This window comes from Vespula vulgaris, chromosome 21 (assembly GCF_905475345.1).
Source record: "Vespula vulgaris chromosome 21, iyVesVulg1.1, whole genome shotgun sequence".
In the NCBI taxonomy this organism is placed as follows: Eukaryota; Metazoa; Arthropoda; class Insecta; order Hymenoptera; family Vespidae; genus Vespula; species Vespula vulgaris.
The window spans coordinates 32,133-47,005 of NC_066606.1; the positions used below are offsets into that span (position 1 = coordinate 32,133).

The 14,873-nt window shown below is 39.3% G+C and overlaps 1 protein-coding gene and 1 long non-coding RNA gene across 4 annotated transcripts in view; one reads left to right on the forward strand and one right to left on the reverse strand.

The window, feature by feature from the left end:
• The window catches only part of LOC127071224 (serine/threonine-protein kinase S6KL), a 33,602-nt gene that overhangs the window by 7,689 nt on the left and 11,040 nt on the right, over nucleotides 1-14,873 (reverse strand). The window contains exon 9 of one of the 2 annotated variants that reach the window (XM_051010263.1): nucleotides 2,317-2,463. The exons of the other annotated variant lie outside the window; for it this stretch is intronic. Within the exon in view, the coding sequence (XP_050866220.1) occupies nucleotides 2,335-2,463 (129 nt within the window). The 3' untranslated portion in view covers nucleotides 2,317-2,334. Of the gene's footprint in view, nucleotides 1-2,316; nucleotides 2,464-14,873 lie in introns of those variants that run through there. 2 annotated transcript variants of the gene reach the window in all.
• LOC127071240 (uncharacterized) lies at nucleotides 2,004-7,991 on the forward strand. 2 transcript variants are annotated; one of them, XR_007784949.1, is made up of 5 exons: nucleotides 2,004-3,259; nucleotides 3,612-4,320; nucleotides 4,405-4,649; nucleotides 4,970-5,012; nucleotides 6,007-7,991. It is a non-coding gene; the product is annotated as an uncharacterized LOC127071240 (long non-coding RNA). The 2 variants fall into 2 exon arrangements; XR_007784950.1 differs by having other exon boundaries at nucleotides 4,405-5,012.

The following is a 14,873-nucleotide window of genomic DNA, read 5'->3' on the forward strand; positions in this document are numbered from 1 at the left end:
CTTGTTCCTCCACGATCGTCGGATGCCAGTTTATTTATACGTTCAATACGTGAAAAGATGAACGATTGCCTTCTTTTCGATTTCATCTTTATCGTTAGATGAGAACATTTTAGAATGTTCCGAAATGTTTCGGATCATGGCGAAAAGTCGTTTGGATAAATTTTAGAAACTTTTAATTCAAATTATATCATTACGTCTATGAAAATTTCTTTCTTTCTCTCTCCCCTTTTCTCTCTCTTTCACTTTCTCTTTTCCCCTATTCGATATGACCGACACTATCGAAGATCGAGATCTAACCGTCTAATGGCAATAACCGAGAATCCAGGCGGGCTTCTCAACAAGGATCTTTCGGAGGACTTGCAAGAACCAAGTTATATTTTTAGAGACCTAACAGCATCAGCATAAACAACAACAACAACAACGTTCGAGTCCGTGATCCCGTGCACTATATCATGGACCATCGGAGGGTTCAAGTTATTACTGGTTTAGGACCTTCTCCTCCTTCTTCTTTTTCTTCGATCGTACCTTTGGACCCCAAGGCACTAAAAACTCGTTAACTGTTCGTAGAAAGAAAGAAAGAGAAAGAATCTTGGCCAAAAGTAGATTTCTAAAAAAAAAATAAAAAGGCAGAAAGGAAGATGCAGAGTGAAGAAAGTCGAAAGAAAACACAAAAAATAAAATAAAAAAGAATCATTCCGAATATGATTAGACGTGATAAATAAATGCTCCCAGACTATTCTTAAGTAATCCTTTTTTCTGGCCGGTTGCTTCGAAGCACCTTCGTCTTCGATCGTTGCCACGAAAGGGACATAAGGAGAGAAGAGAACGAAGGGAAGCAGGGATAGGTCGGTGAACTTGGTTCGAAAGAGGCAAAACCTCGAAGGACGAAGCTCCTGGACACGCTGCTACGAGCACAATCCTCTTCTTGGTCGTCTTCGTTGTCCATTCGTTCTCCTTCCTTCCAGCCCTACCAGGCCGCTTTTAACCCATCCTCTTCTTGATCCTCTCGTCCTCTTGCACGCTTGCCTCCATATACGGGGATTCGCGCCGATACGGTTGCTGAACGCCACGCAAAAAGCCAAACCTGCTTCACCGGCCGAGAGAGGAACCTCCTCCTCCTACTTCTCTATTTTCTTCTTCTCTTTCGTCTTCTTCTTCCTTGGTCCTTTTTCCCTTCCAATGCTCTCTCGACCGGCTTCATCCTCCACAGTCTTGTCATTACCTTCCCTTACTCTCTCTTCTTCTTCTTCTTCTCCTTCTTCTTTTCCTCTTTTCCTTCTTCTTCCTCTTTTTCTTCTTCATCTTCTTAATACCATTGCTCTGGACCTTGAAAGTATGTACTTTGTGCGAACAACGTCCTTGACCCACGAAACTCATGACCCATGACCCGATGCATTTCCAGCCTACTTTGGTGGAAAATTCTTAGCTTAATCCATTCCCGTTACTTTGCCAGAATTAGTGATCGAATATTTGATGAACGGTACTTATGGATTTTTTATCAAATTTGCATATTTTTCATAATTTTCTTATTTATCATGAAAAAAAAAAGAAACAGGAATCAATGGTCTTTACCGTTCTTACTAGAAACATTGACGTACTTATGAAAATGTTAAATCAATGATAGATTAATCCCCTTGAATTTATCGAGTCAAGACTCGTGACATGCTGTCGAAGCATTAGGAGGTGGTAGAAAAGGAAGGATGAAGAAAATCGGAGAAGGGAGAAAAGATCGTCGACGTTCTCGAGACACGTCGAAGCAACTAATTTAGAGACTGGCGCCAGGTTCTTCGATCGTTCGTGAGAGCACCCGTTAATCCTGCCGGCCGCGGCAGGCCGTCCTCTTATTTTTCTTCCTATTCCTCCTTCACCGAGAAAGAGAGAAGTACACTGGCACTCCCAGTTTGTGCTCTTCGCGATTCCAGCAACGAACATGGGAAGCTCGTTCCGTATATCCACTTTAATTCCACGGGTTATTCGCTAGAAAAATGGTAAAACTCACTAAACACTTTGTTAACTTCCATTCAAATTTATAGAATTTTGTTTTGTATTACAAAAGCTATGAACAATTTCACACTATTGTTGCATCTTGCAAAAAGCATAGTTCCTTTGTCAGAACGATTCTTGTTGATCTAAATCGAAATATATTGAACGAATTTAATTGAAAAAAAAAGGAAAGAAACGAAACTTGGAGGAAAAATAACTCGATCGATCTTTTTCAAATCATTTCTTCTTTCAAAGGAATACAATAATCAATGTGAAATTCATTAAAAATAAATTCCATGAAATGCGTAATAACAACGAGGAATAAACTACTCGTAACGAGTCTCTATCCGGCTATTTTACAAACGTCCTCTCGTGTTTTACGTACCGATAGCTAGCTCGTCGTATCTTGCGCATAATAAGAACGTACATACATCTCGTTGAGAATCGACGATTGGCTTCCTCCTGACGAGTCATCGAATTCTAAGGAAAGTGAATCATGCTAAAATGCTAGAAACGAGAATAATTAAGATGAAGAGAGAAGAGAGAGAGAGAGAGAGAGAGAGAGAGAGAGAGAGAGAGAGAGAGAGTAATGCATAAGAAATATACTACGATCTGGGCAAATCAAAATTCATACATTGCATATAATATTGTAAGATATAAATAATGTTTTACTGAATGGTCTATTAGTCCCGAGAAAGCCAAAGATTTCATACAAGTATTGATAACTTTATTATAATCGGTAAAAAAAAAAATAAAGTTAAAGGAAGGAAAAGAGATAAGGAACAAATTCAATTTTTAAACTCTTCTGTTTCATCTCCATATCATCATCGTCGTCTTCTTCAAGTTCGCCGTCTCGAAACATCTCTCTCTCTCTCTCTCTCTTTCTCTCTCTCTCTCCATTTTTCTTTCTGTTGATTCTTCACGCAGGGCGACACGTTGAATAACGGCGTTAAAGGCAAATGCCGCGGGAATATCATGATAATCGTCCGAATGATGGATAATGATCGGCGCGGCTGCCTTTCGCGCCCGCTTGAGCAACCCTCTGACCCCACTCCCCCTTCGGCAACCCCTTCGCCGAGCCTCCTCATTCGTCCCACCATACGACTTCTTCTCGTCACCGACATCGTCACGCTTCGTCGAGACCATTATTCAATTGAATTCAATGCTACCTCGGACCATTACGGAATTGACTTCGAGAACTTTCTTTCGGGCATCCGTCTCGTTGGACAGACGCTACTTCCGCCGAACTCGAAGAAAGAGAAAGAGAAAAGAGAAGGTGAGAATGAAAGAAAGCCGAAAAATGTTACTTCGAGAGTATGTTTTTGGTAATAATTATGTTTTATAAGTATAATTTTAACGATTGCATATCGATTGAAATTAAATATTTATGTTCTTTATTTTTTCGAATTAATCTCTTTAATTACAAATTAAATTTGATTAACGATCGTTCACTTCAAGATAATAGTAAACACAGGTGTAAATTTATACGATTGAACGATAGTTATCGTTTTAATTAAATATGCTTTCTAATTTGTATTTATCTTTCAATTTTGCTTACGATGAATATTCTCTCTCTCTTTCTCTCTCTTTTCTATGATCAGTTCGCTCATCGTATTATTTTTCCCTAGATTGACGTACCCTCATCACGTATCATCGATAAACGAGTAGACGACAAAGACGACGAAGAAGACGATGGCGACGACGACGACGACGACGACGACGACGACGACGACGACGACGACGACGACGACGACGACTAAAACGCAGCAATCTTCGTCATTGGTGTATTTCTTTCTCTTTTTCTTTTGTTTTTTTTTTTCTTTTTCCGGCAACGTAGGAGCGTGCGCGATCACCGACATTGAAGAGAATCGTCAAGATTGGAAACATCGTCCATTGTATTTCGTACTTCGCACTTGGACTACCAATAAAGTCTTTGAGCCTAGTCGAATCTGAACTTACTACGTCGTTCATTAACGTCAATCGTTGAAAATTCCAAGGAGGAACAGAAGATTTCTAATGTGTTTAAAAGATTATAACATTCTATTAAACAAAAAATCATCTACTTGACAATCATTCAATTTGACAATTCATATTTGACAATTCATTCGGACAGTCGAGATTAGAACGTAGGCGTGAGTGATCGAACAATGAATGCATTCATGAAATGCATTCCTTTTAATAATCAATATATTTTATATTAATTGTAAGAAATACAATGAAGAGCTACGTGATACGTCCGATCTGTTGTGATCGGTGGTTCGAGAAACAAATGAAGAAGGAAAAATAAAAGATCGCTATAGACATCATGTCGTCGGTAACGTTCGTCCAGCTTCGTTCGTAAGTATTTGAAATCACTACGATTTATAATGCCACGATAGAAGATATATATAACTTATTATCGATTGTTATTATCATATATAGTGGTCAGACTATCCTTCGATAATTAAGCTTTAACAGCCGTGGGCACTCTGGTTCGTGTATAATGATCGATCGATATGAATTACGATTTCTCGAAAGAAGGACTGATTCTTTCGGGATGCTTATGAAGGAATAAAAAAGAAAGAGAGAGATGATCTTGAGTTAATCGAATGTCTAAAATCGATTATATATTTAAAGGAGGGAAGATGGAAGGAGGAAGATATAAAAAATGTATCATTTATACATTTGTAAGTAGGTATACTTATATTAACGTACGATCATTGTGATTGAACTTTTTAGAAAAGTCATACACGTGATTACGAGTATAAGAAAAAAGGAAAAAAATTAAGGATAAAAAAGGAAAAGCTATCAGAGCGAGAAACGTTTGAATTAAGTAGGAATTCTCGATCGACAAAATATTTACGTAATTAAAAATTAACAGAGAGAGAGAGAGAGAGAGAGAGAGAGAGAGAGAGAGACGCTATACGCCTTTTCGATTTTCTTAATATATCGAGAAATATCGTGGATGGTACAACTATAATAATAATGTTGCTTTTCACGTTTTTAGAAACGTCCCCGACATTGGCACTTACTACGACGTACGTAAGTAGGTACGTAATACACGCGTGTGTACGTGACTACGCTTATTCTTCATTTTCCTTTACCTCTTTTTTCTTCGTCCCTTTTTCTACATTTTTCCCCCTTTCTTCTTACAACGAGCTCTATAAGTCTTGTAAGTCTAATTGTAAATCGTTCTTAGTCGGGCGTTAGAGAAATAGGTGTTACGTAATTAGCACGCTTTTCATAATTGACACTATGCAAGGTTAAACGTTAGGAAACGAAGTCTTCGACGTTCTTCGTCGTCATTTTTTTCAATTATTATTTGACCGATGGTTGAACAACTTCGACTCTTCTCTACTCGTCTTCGATAATGACGAGTTGCTTATACAAGCGAGGAGAAAGACAAAACATTTCAATGAGATTATTTAAACAATAGATTAATAAAAGATTTGCTCGATCAATAATTATTTTTTCCAATGAAAAAGAGAAGAAAGAAAAATATACTTTTATTTATTTAGCCATGAAGATCGTACGTCGATCGGTATCGATAAATTTGAGAAACGAAGCGATACGATTTCATATACGATTCCAGATACGATCGCAAGTCCACTTATCGACCGTAACAAGCGTCCTTCGTTAAAGGACATCGCGCATGGAATATCGTTTCTCGACGACAATGATGACCTAACTCTCTTCTTCGCGTTCTCCTCGACGAGTCACACTAAAAATATTAACGATCTCGTGCGTGCGCGTACGCACGCACGTGAATCTTCGCGAGCAATCTTTTTTCACGAGAATATGCGAGAAACGTTCGCGATTATTCACGACTCGTTTTATCGAGCCACCGGTCGACAGGAAAAAGGAAAAAAAAACGATCGATGGAAATGAGAATAAAATAAAGATGATGCTAATAAGTTGCTATAATATAAGAATACGATTTTTTAATTTGAAAAAAGAAAACATTCCTATCTCCACTTATTTTTTCACGTGGAATTATCAGACACTCGATCGTAATATCAATTCTTGTTTGTCGTTGTTTGAAAGATTATGGATCCCTATTGCTTAATTTGTTGACACCACTGAGGACCCTCCCGACATCGAATAGGGATGATTACACGCGTGAGAGAGGAAAGCGACGTTATCAAAGGTTTACGTTTGTCGTGAGCGAAGGGTCTGGAGTGTCATCAATGGAACAGTACTAGAGCGATAATAAGAATGCAGAGTTTATTCCCACGAAGAGAACGACTGGGAGAGAAATTTTCCACAGAGGAAGGAACTTTTGAAAAAAAAATCTGAAAAATCTGATCAGCCCTCTCCAATAATTCTAATTATACTCAAGCGGTATACTCGAGATAACAATACACGGAGAAAAGAAAGGACTTTTTATTATTCGAACTAGACACTCGAGTTCAGTCTTCGTTGTTAAGTTTTGAGAAATAAGAATTACAAATATTACGTAAAAAGGATTCTACATATTTTTCTCCTCCCCATCGCCCTCTCTCTTCGTCTATCGGCACGATCCTTGGCAAACGTTGACGCAACGATATGCGTCGTACGAATTCGTCGTAACGTGTTCGATCGATCGTCCGTCTTCTCGCCAAGTCAGTTGACAAAACAGAGACGGACAACATGAGATCTTACTTTTGAGACTCGCGTCATTTTGCATAATACAAGACGCTTATAACGGAGAGTTAAATATTTGACGAAGTCAGTCGTCGCGGTACACTTTGTCGTACTTGCGTAATAAAACGTTGAGAGTTACGTGCATAAGGAAAAAAATGACAAACGAGAGCTCGATAAACGTACTTACATACTAAATATCTATAGAAATGTTATACATTAAAAGAAGAAGGATCGAGTTATTCAATTTCAAAGAATAATTTCAAGATCAATTTTATTCGGATTCGTCAGCTCGATTTTAACGAGATGACGTACGATCGAAGGGAACAAATAACGTCGATAAATACCTACTTAAAACCGGATATATTAATCGATCGTTCATCGGCGACATCATCGAATCACCGCCGATGACCCTGAATACAAAGAAGCCAAGTATGCGCAAGTTCGCGGTCGAGTCCGTCGCGTATTTCGTGATCGGGCAAGAGAACGAGGTTGATTACAAAGACAATCATGATGATGCTATAAACGTCTTTTTAACGTGATTCTTTTTTAAGCTAAAATCAAGAGGAATAATCTCCATAACCTTTCCGAATTACGTAATAGTAGATATCAATGAGTTAGAAAATAAATGAAATGATCGACGAATTCAAGGCAGTAAATGAAACAATGGGACAATCAATGGATGCAGCGGAAGGAAGAAGGAAGACAGGCTGGCATAATCGGTAGGACACACTCGAAGATTCCTCGAGCGATAGTGACCGCCGCCGTCAGTTGTGACGGGAAAGTATGAATGGAGCATATCGAAGCACCATCGTGTCTATCCTCGTCTTCGTTCCACCTTGTCTCGCGCGTGACGAGCATATAAATATGCTTATGTAGCATGAACGTAAGATCTGATTCCTCCTTCCCCTCCCTCTCACTCTCCTCCATCAGTCTTCCTTTTTCCATATCTTCGACCCTCGCGAGTCTCGTTCCACAAAATCTTGAAACGTTGAGACGACGTACATCTTATTGCATGTACATACTATATATTGAAATCATTCGAGTGATTAGCTCACTGTTACTTTTTCTTTTTCATATCAGACGGGTCTCCGATGTAAATCGAAACGTTTAATGAAAAAGAGAGGATCCACGCGATTAGCTCGATCGTCGATCATCGATCGCTCGAAATAGAATGAAACATACTCGAGTAAAAAAAAATAAACTTTCATACCTATCGAATGGATTGAGTTCGATTTGCGTACTAACAGAAACATCGAATATGGCAACCGGTATTCTACGAATCGTTTGGCATTGCAAATATAGACCTTGCGTGAACGGGCGCCACTAGCGATAACAACGCGTTAATCATTGATCAACAATTGATAATAAATGGCGGAAACTTGGAAGCTTCGCCCATATCTTCGTAATGATTCGAGTTATGATTTTCTCTCCTTCTCTCTTTCTCTTCCTCCCTCCCTCTCTTTTTCTCTTTCTCGATCAAGACGTAGGAAGCTAAGACTACGACGACGATAACGACTACGACGACAAGCAAAACGATCGCGACGTAATTCATCGTACAGTGTGCAACAAGTTGGTCATGCAAATCGATTTCTACAACCGGTTTCGTTAAGGTCATGCACTACATAACGAGATCATTCTCAACGCGACATCGTACTATTGGAGTTCTCAACGTAACAACGCGAGTTCTTAGGGTATCTCGATGCGCGATCAAGGCGTATCGTCCTTCTTCTCGTTCTTCTTCCTGTTCCTTTTTCTAATTCGATCTAAAATCATATTTGATGTATCATGTTTCATTTGTTTATTCATTTCTATCTCCTTCTTTCTTTTCTTCTTTCTTCCATCACATAAACCGATTCACTTTAATAATATAAGAATCAAAAGATCGATACTTTCGGAACGATCTTTCGAAAGGCATTAAAAGGAATTTCATCGGTGTGAGAGAAGCTTCAGGATGCAGAACGATCGCGCAACGCTCGTTGCACCTGTTTCGACATACGAACGAACGTGCTCGGCAGCGGACCGGTTCGTAAAGGTCGCCATTGCACGCCTTTCAGAGGGTCCTTTTTGCTATGTCGCACCTCAAGAATATCCCTTTATCTTTTTCGTCAAAGTTCCAAGAATGTCGACAACTCGTGGTAACTCTCTCTATTTTCTTATTAGTCACAAATCGTTGTGTTCAAACATATAAAACAAAAGAGGAAAGTGAAAGAAGAATAATCAACGGAATAAAAATTTAAAGGAAGAAAAAGGATGACAACTACAAAAAAAAGAGTTTATTGGTGAATACGAGGGAGGGAGGGTGGGAGGAAAAGGAAGAGCGAGAGAGAGAGGAGCGTGTAGGTTGAATTGGCGGGACAAGAGAGCCAGCCTGTTCTTTCGAGGTCGGTCACGTACGTCCGTATAATACTCGTAATACGTGTAATACAGATAATACCTGTAATACCTGTGTAACATCAGCGTACGTCCAGCCGACGACCGTTGTTCTCCACCTCGTCCTTACGATTCGCGACTCCCCCCTCTCTCCCTCCCTTTCCCCATTTCCCAACGACGACAGATTGATCCAGAGATCATCTGCTCTACGACCTTGAACGTACAAAGCTAATTATTAAAGATGTTGGCGCGACCTGTACCGTAGGCTGATAAACAAAGAAAGAAACAAACAAACAAGCTGAAACGCGCTAAAAACGATTCCGAGAACAAAGAGGCAAGAGCCTGATGGTACGGCGAATATCTTAGTTCTTTCTTTTCTATCAATCTTTTCCGAATCACCGTAACGGCCGAACCTATTACATAGCTCTTCCTTGTATTTCTTACAATTAACATAAAATATATTAATTATTAAGATGACGAATGCAGTGTGATCAATGTATTTCATACGTACAATCACCTACAACGTATAAAAAATAATGTAATTAGGTATCTTTGTCGAATAGATCTGAGCAGAGTTAAATCGCGTTGACTTGTGAAAATTGAAAGTACAAACGTAGAGACCCTGTGAAGAAGGAAAGAATAAGAAAAAGTAATGAAAAAGAAAAAGAAACAAGGGATTCTGGTTGTAAGTTTTTCTCAAAGGCTACGGTAGGCTATTTTCAGTTGGCTCGATGGGCCCGACGTCTTCCTTTTGCTTGGCCAGCAACAACGGCCGGTAGAAACGGCAGCAGAAACGGCTGCTTCAGCAACAGTCTCCGAGGGACGCTAGCTTACGAGCACAGAAAGAGAGAGAGAAAGAAAAAGAGAGAGGGGATTGTGTGCGGAGCAGGAGGTACGAACGGGTTGCCGTTCAGGTTTTGCCGCAGGGGATCGTTAAGATAATCGCTGCTATCCTCATCCTAACTTAGCTGTAGCAGCACGACGTATCCACGACTCGCTCGACTCGTCTGTTCAACCCTCTTTCCTCCACCTCCTCCTCCTCCTCTTCCTTCTTCTTCTTCTTCTTTTTCTTCTTCTTCCTCTTCTTCTTCTTCCTCTTCTTCTTCCATTTCTTCTTCTTCCACTTATTCTCTTTCTCCTTTCTTCCACCCTCTTCTTCTTTTTCCCTCCGTAGCACAGCGAAACATCGCGTTGCTATAAGCTCCCATGCCAAGAACGGCAGCCCTAAGCGTCCTCGAAAGACTAGTTGTCCGGCTCGGATTCAAGGTTCCCGACTCTGTACCAGTAAGAAAATTACTTATGCTCGTAGAAATCTCATTAGAATGGTAATTGAATGCATATTCCTCTCTTTCTTTCTTCTCTTTTGGACTCACCGGGATAAAATAAAAGGAGGCAAGCAGAGACACGCGACGCTTTCTCTTTCTATTTCTCTTCGACTAAAGAGGAATATTCTTTGACAATAATCGCAGAAAGACTGAGACAAAATGTGAAATATTTTTAATTTGCTGTAGATGTTAATAGAGATAAAGGTGGATAGATAATTTCAGTAATATATCAAATATTTCTTACTATTTAATATATATTCAACGAAACAATCAAAGTATCAAGTCGTCAATTTCTTATTTTCGTGGAAATAACTAAAGAAAAAAGAGCAAAGACTTCGTTGCGAGTAATATCGCGGTGTACGAAAAAATGTAGGATCAAAAGAACGGACACGCAGGAAAACACAGAATTTCCTGCTTTTTCGAGTTTCACCCGTGAAATTTAGTTTTGTGCACATTTTCTACAGAGTAAAATGGCGAAGAAGAGAAATGAAAAGAATGAGTCGAAGAAGGGAAGATAAAAAAAGAGAAAAGAAATCTTCTCTTCTTTCGGAGATGAATAATCTGAAAGTGGTGGTGGCGCACGCGCGTCAAACGAAAGAACAATTACCGGGCCTGGAAAGGATGAGAGAAGCGACGGACCTTGGGCTCCTTGCGAGATAATCATAACGTTACACGATCCGCGTCGTAATGCCGTGTAATGTCTACGGCACGATGTACATTGCACGAGTAGCGAGCCTATTTGCAAAGGCAAAAGAAGAGACGACTCTATTTCCCTCTTCCTCTCCCCCTCTCAGGAAAGATCTTTTCTTTCTTTCTATCCAAGAATTTTAGAATCTACGTACCTACTAATGACATTCGCTGAATCGGAGGGACAACATTTCTCGTCCTTCTTGATTTTTTTCGTTTCTTCTTTTTTTGTACTTGTAAAAACACATCGAACGAAGGAACGAAGAACCGAAAGATATCTACGCATCGTCGAATCAATCAAATTTTCCGACACTCTTCAACGATATTTACTCACGGAGCTAGCGAAGCAAAAGGTGAGGGGTATTGCTTGGTTATGGTTACTTTCTAGGAGATTCTACTACCACGGGATAGGTTTCTTCGCGCTCCAGCGTTTCGGGTCAACAAAGTTCACGACGGAGTTCGTTAACATCTCCGTCGTTGAAAAAGAAGAGATGTAAAAATTTGAACTGGTCGACATCAAAATTATAACAATACTTGACGATCAGGATAATTTCGAAAAATTCGAAAATCAAAATCAAATGGAAGAATTCCAAGGAAGAGATTCGTCGTTCAAGGGAAGAAATTCCACGTAATGATATGAGATGAAAAACGTGAAAGAAAAACTGTAAAAGAAGAAGAAGATGAAGCAGAAGAAGAAAAGGAAGAAGAAGAAAAACCTGTCGTACATAAATGATCCGGACTATTAATTATTTAATCGATTAGAGAGAGAGAGAGAGAGAGAGAGAGAGAGAGAGAGAGAGAGAGAGAGAAGCAAGAGCGGACGACTCGATCGAAGCCGGTTGCTTGGTTGCTGGCAAACCCTGACACCGAACGCATCGTGACAAAAACCGGATCCAGTTTGGGTTAAAATTAGAAGTTGAGCATTCAAGGTCGACTAGATATGCCTAAACGCCAGATCCACCTTCTTCGCCCTTTTGAATCTTCCGTCTCTCCGATTTTTTACATATTCAATACACATTTACTGAACGTGTTATTGTTCTTTATGAGAAATTGAATATTTCTTTTTTATTTCTTATCACTATATTAATCACGATTTAAAAACAAAACTTTGATAAAGACGTATACAAGTTACGACATTAACGATCGAAGGCATCTCGATTAGTACGCGAGAGACACACGTAAATAAGAAAAAGAAGAAAAAAGAAGGAAACCTTCAAACCCAAGGAGGCCACGGCTATTTTGAAAGAATCAAAGTTCTCGTTTCGCACATAATAATCTCTCATAAATTAGATAGATAGATCGTAGCTTCATTCGAAGGACAACGCTCGGCTGATCTAACGCGATGCACAGAAATATCGAATAATGATTCATCGGATGATGATTACTTGGGAGATCGATAGAGGTTAATGCCATGAGCGTTAATGCAACCTACAAGAAATGAAGTGACAAACGATACGAAGAACACTCGTTTATCGTCAAACAAAAACATATTCGATCTAAAGATCTTGATCATACTTACAATTAGTCAAATAATTAAAATGATTGACTCGAAGAATGTTGTTTGTCAATAAATCTTAATAATAATAATAATAAAGAAAACTAAATATCACAGATTATGTAACATACAAAGAAATATGTAACGTTCGCGAGCCAATTAAGTGATCGAACGAGAAAAACAAATTTAATTTCTGTAAATTTCCAACATGAGAACTAACGTGCTCGTTATTTCAAGCGGAAACGGAAAAAAGTGATAATAAGAGAGCAAAAAGATTCTTACGCGTCGATTATTCATTTACGAGATTTCCACGATACATTTCCATCGATCCTTGAAATAAAGATCTCAATCGCGAAAAGAGTAAATATTTTTGTAGCTTTGTCAGACATCTGACTGAAGAAAAACTCGGATATCTTGGAGCTCTCGTTCGCTTTTTAAACACAGCTAATTATTGTTTCCGAGAATTACATTTCGTCGCAACGTGGCACGACGACGACGATCGCGACGACGACGACGACGACGACGACGACGATCACGATCACGATCACGACTACGATGACGATGGCGATGATGACGACGACGACGCGTTTCCTTTTCACGCGCGTTAAACTTTTTATTTCGTTAACGGGGCTCGTTGAGCTCTTTCGGCCTTGATGCTGATCATGGAATACTGCGAAAAATCGTATTTAAGAGAGAGAGAGAGAGAGAGAAAAGTACGGGGATGAGGAAACGAAAAGTGCCATGGCCAATCGATTTTCCGCTAATTAAGCGCAAACTAGCTCGAGTCACCTTTATGTAACTCTAGATTGCGAGGACGCAAAATATACCTATTTATAGTATTTTGCCAATCTTCGATCATTAGAGATCACTCTTTTCTTTTCTTTTTCTTTTTTTCATTCTTTTTGCATCTGTTATTTTCTTTCAATCTCGAGGTTTTCGATAGGATACGATCGACTATGAGCAAAAAGAGAAAAAAGATATATATATATATATATATATATATATATATATATATATATATAGCAAGTAGTCAATATCGATTATGCGGCGTCTCTAACGGTACGTAACGGTTAGCAATCCTCGGTTGTAAAGCGTTTACTCGAAACAACGTAGAAGCTGAAAGAAGAACCAGGAAGAAAAGGGATACGCCAAGAAGTTGGATAAAGAAGAGGTAGAAGAAGAAGATGAAAAGGGAAAAAGAGGAAGTCTTTCCCTCAGGCAAATTCGAAGTCTATTCTTAGCTCGCAAACGTTTGTTGGTAATACTGGTCAATTTTACAGTCCAATAGACGGGCATAAGATCGAGAGAAGAATCTACAATTTCGGCAGAGGAAACGTGCTTTTCTTTTACGATTTTTCTTAGCAATGCCATCGATATGGCGTCGCTGAAAGAACGTGACATCTTCTGATGCTTCCAAATCTCCAAGTGGAAAGTTTTCTATCGGCGGTGTAATAAAAATGAAATAACCGCAGAATTTCAAAAGCATTAGATTGGAGGAGGTACGGTTAGAAAAAAACTAACAGTATACGATAATGAATAGCCTATAATATTTATATACTCGTATATCGTGTCTCGTTCGTATTGTCATTAATTATCACGATGTGTCGAAATGTACAACGAATTAGCGAAGCCTAGAAGATAGAAAATATCCTATCAACGTAGATGTGTTAGCGATGCGTCTCCAAAAAGGTAATGACTCGCTCGATAAATCATGCATAGCTTTGGTAGCTACATATAAACATACACACGAACGTTTTAGTCTCTCGGCTTTAGTCCTCGAGGAATTCGAAGAGAGAGAGAGAGAGAGAGAGAGAGAGAGAGAGAGAGAGAGAGAGAGAGAGAAAATGAGAGAGAGAAGTCAATCCGCGTAGGTACATTTTGACCGTCGGTGAGACGCGTTGGTATCGTCGACTTCGATCGACCTTCGCCCGAAGGAAAACATATATTCCTACACACATATATATATATATATATATATATATATATATATATACATACATACATACACAAACATATATATAAGGATAGAATATGTATATATCCCGATAAAATGCTTATTTTAAGTAAAATCTCTTGCATTCTCATTTTACAGTCGGTACGCGTAGGAAAGATCTCCTCGTGGAAGATGTCCCAGAACAGACGCGCAAAATCCAAGATGAGAAAAGAAAGCAAACGGTTGATACTTCATTTTGCGTGGAACGATTCGAGCGAAAGAGCTTCCTCTTCGCACGGGTTCACTCGATGTTTACGTAATGATACGACACGCGGGCGCACACGCGCGTGTAACTCGCAAATCGAGGGCGTATGCGTGAATTATGACACGTGCGTGCAAGTGCAGAAGATGAGAACCCTTCACCGACGATGAATCAAGTCGTCGTCAAAACTCGTCGACAATCCGTCCGGTCAAATTT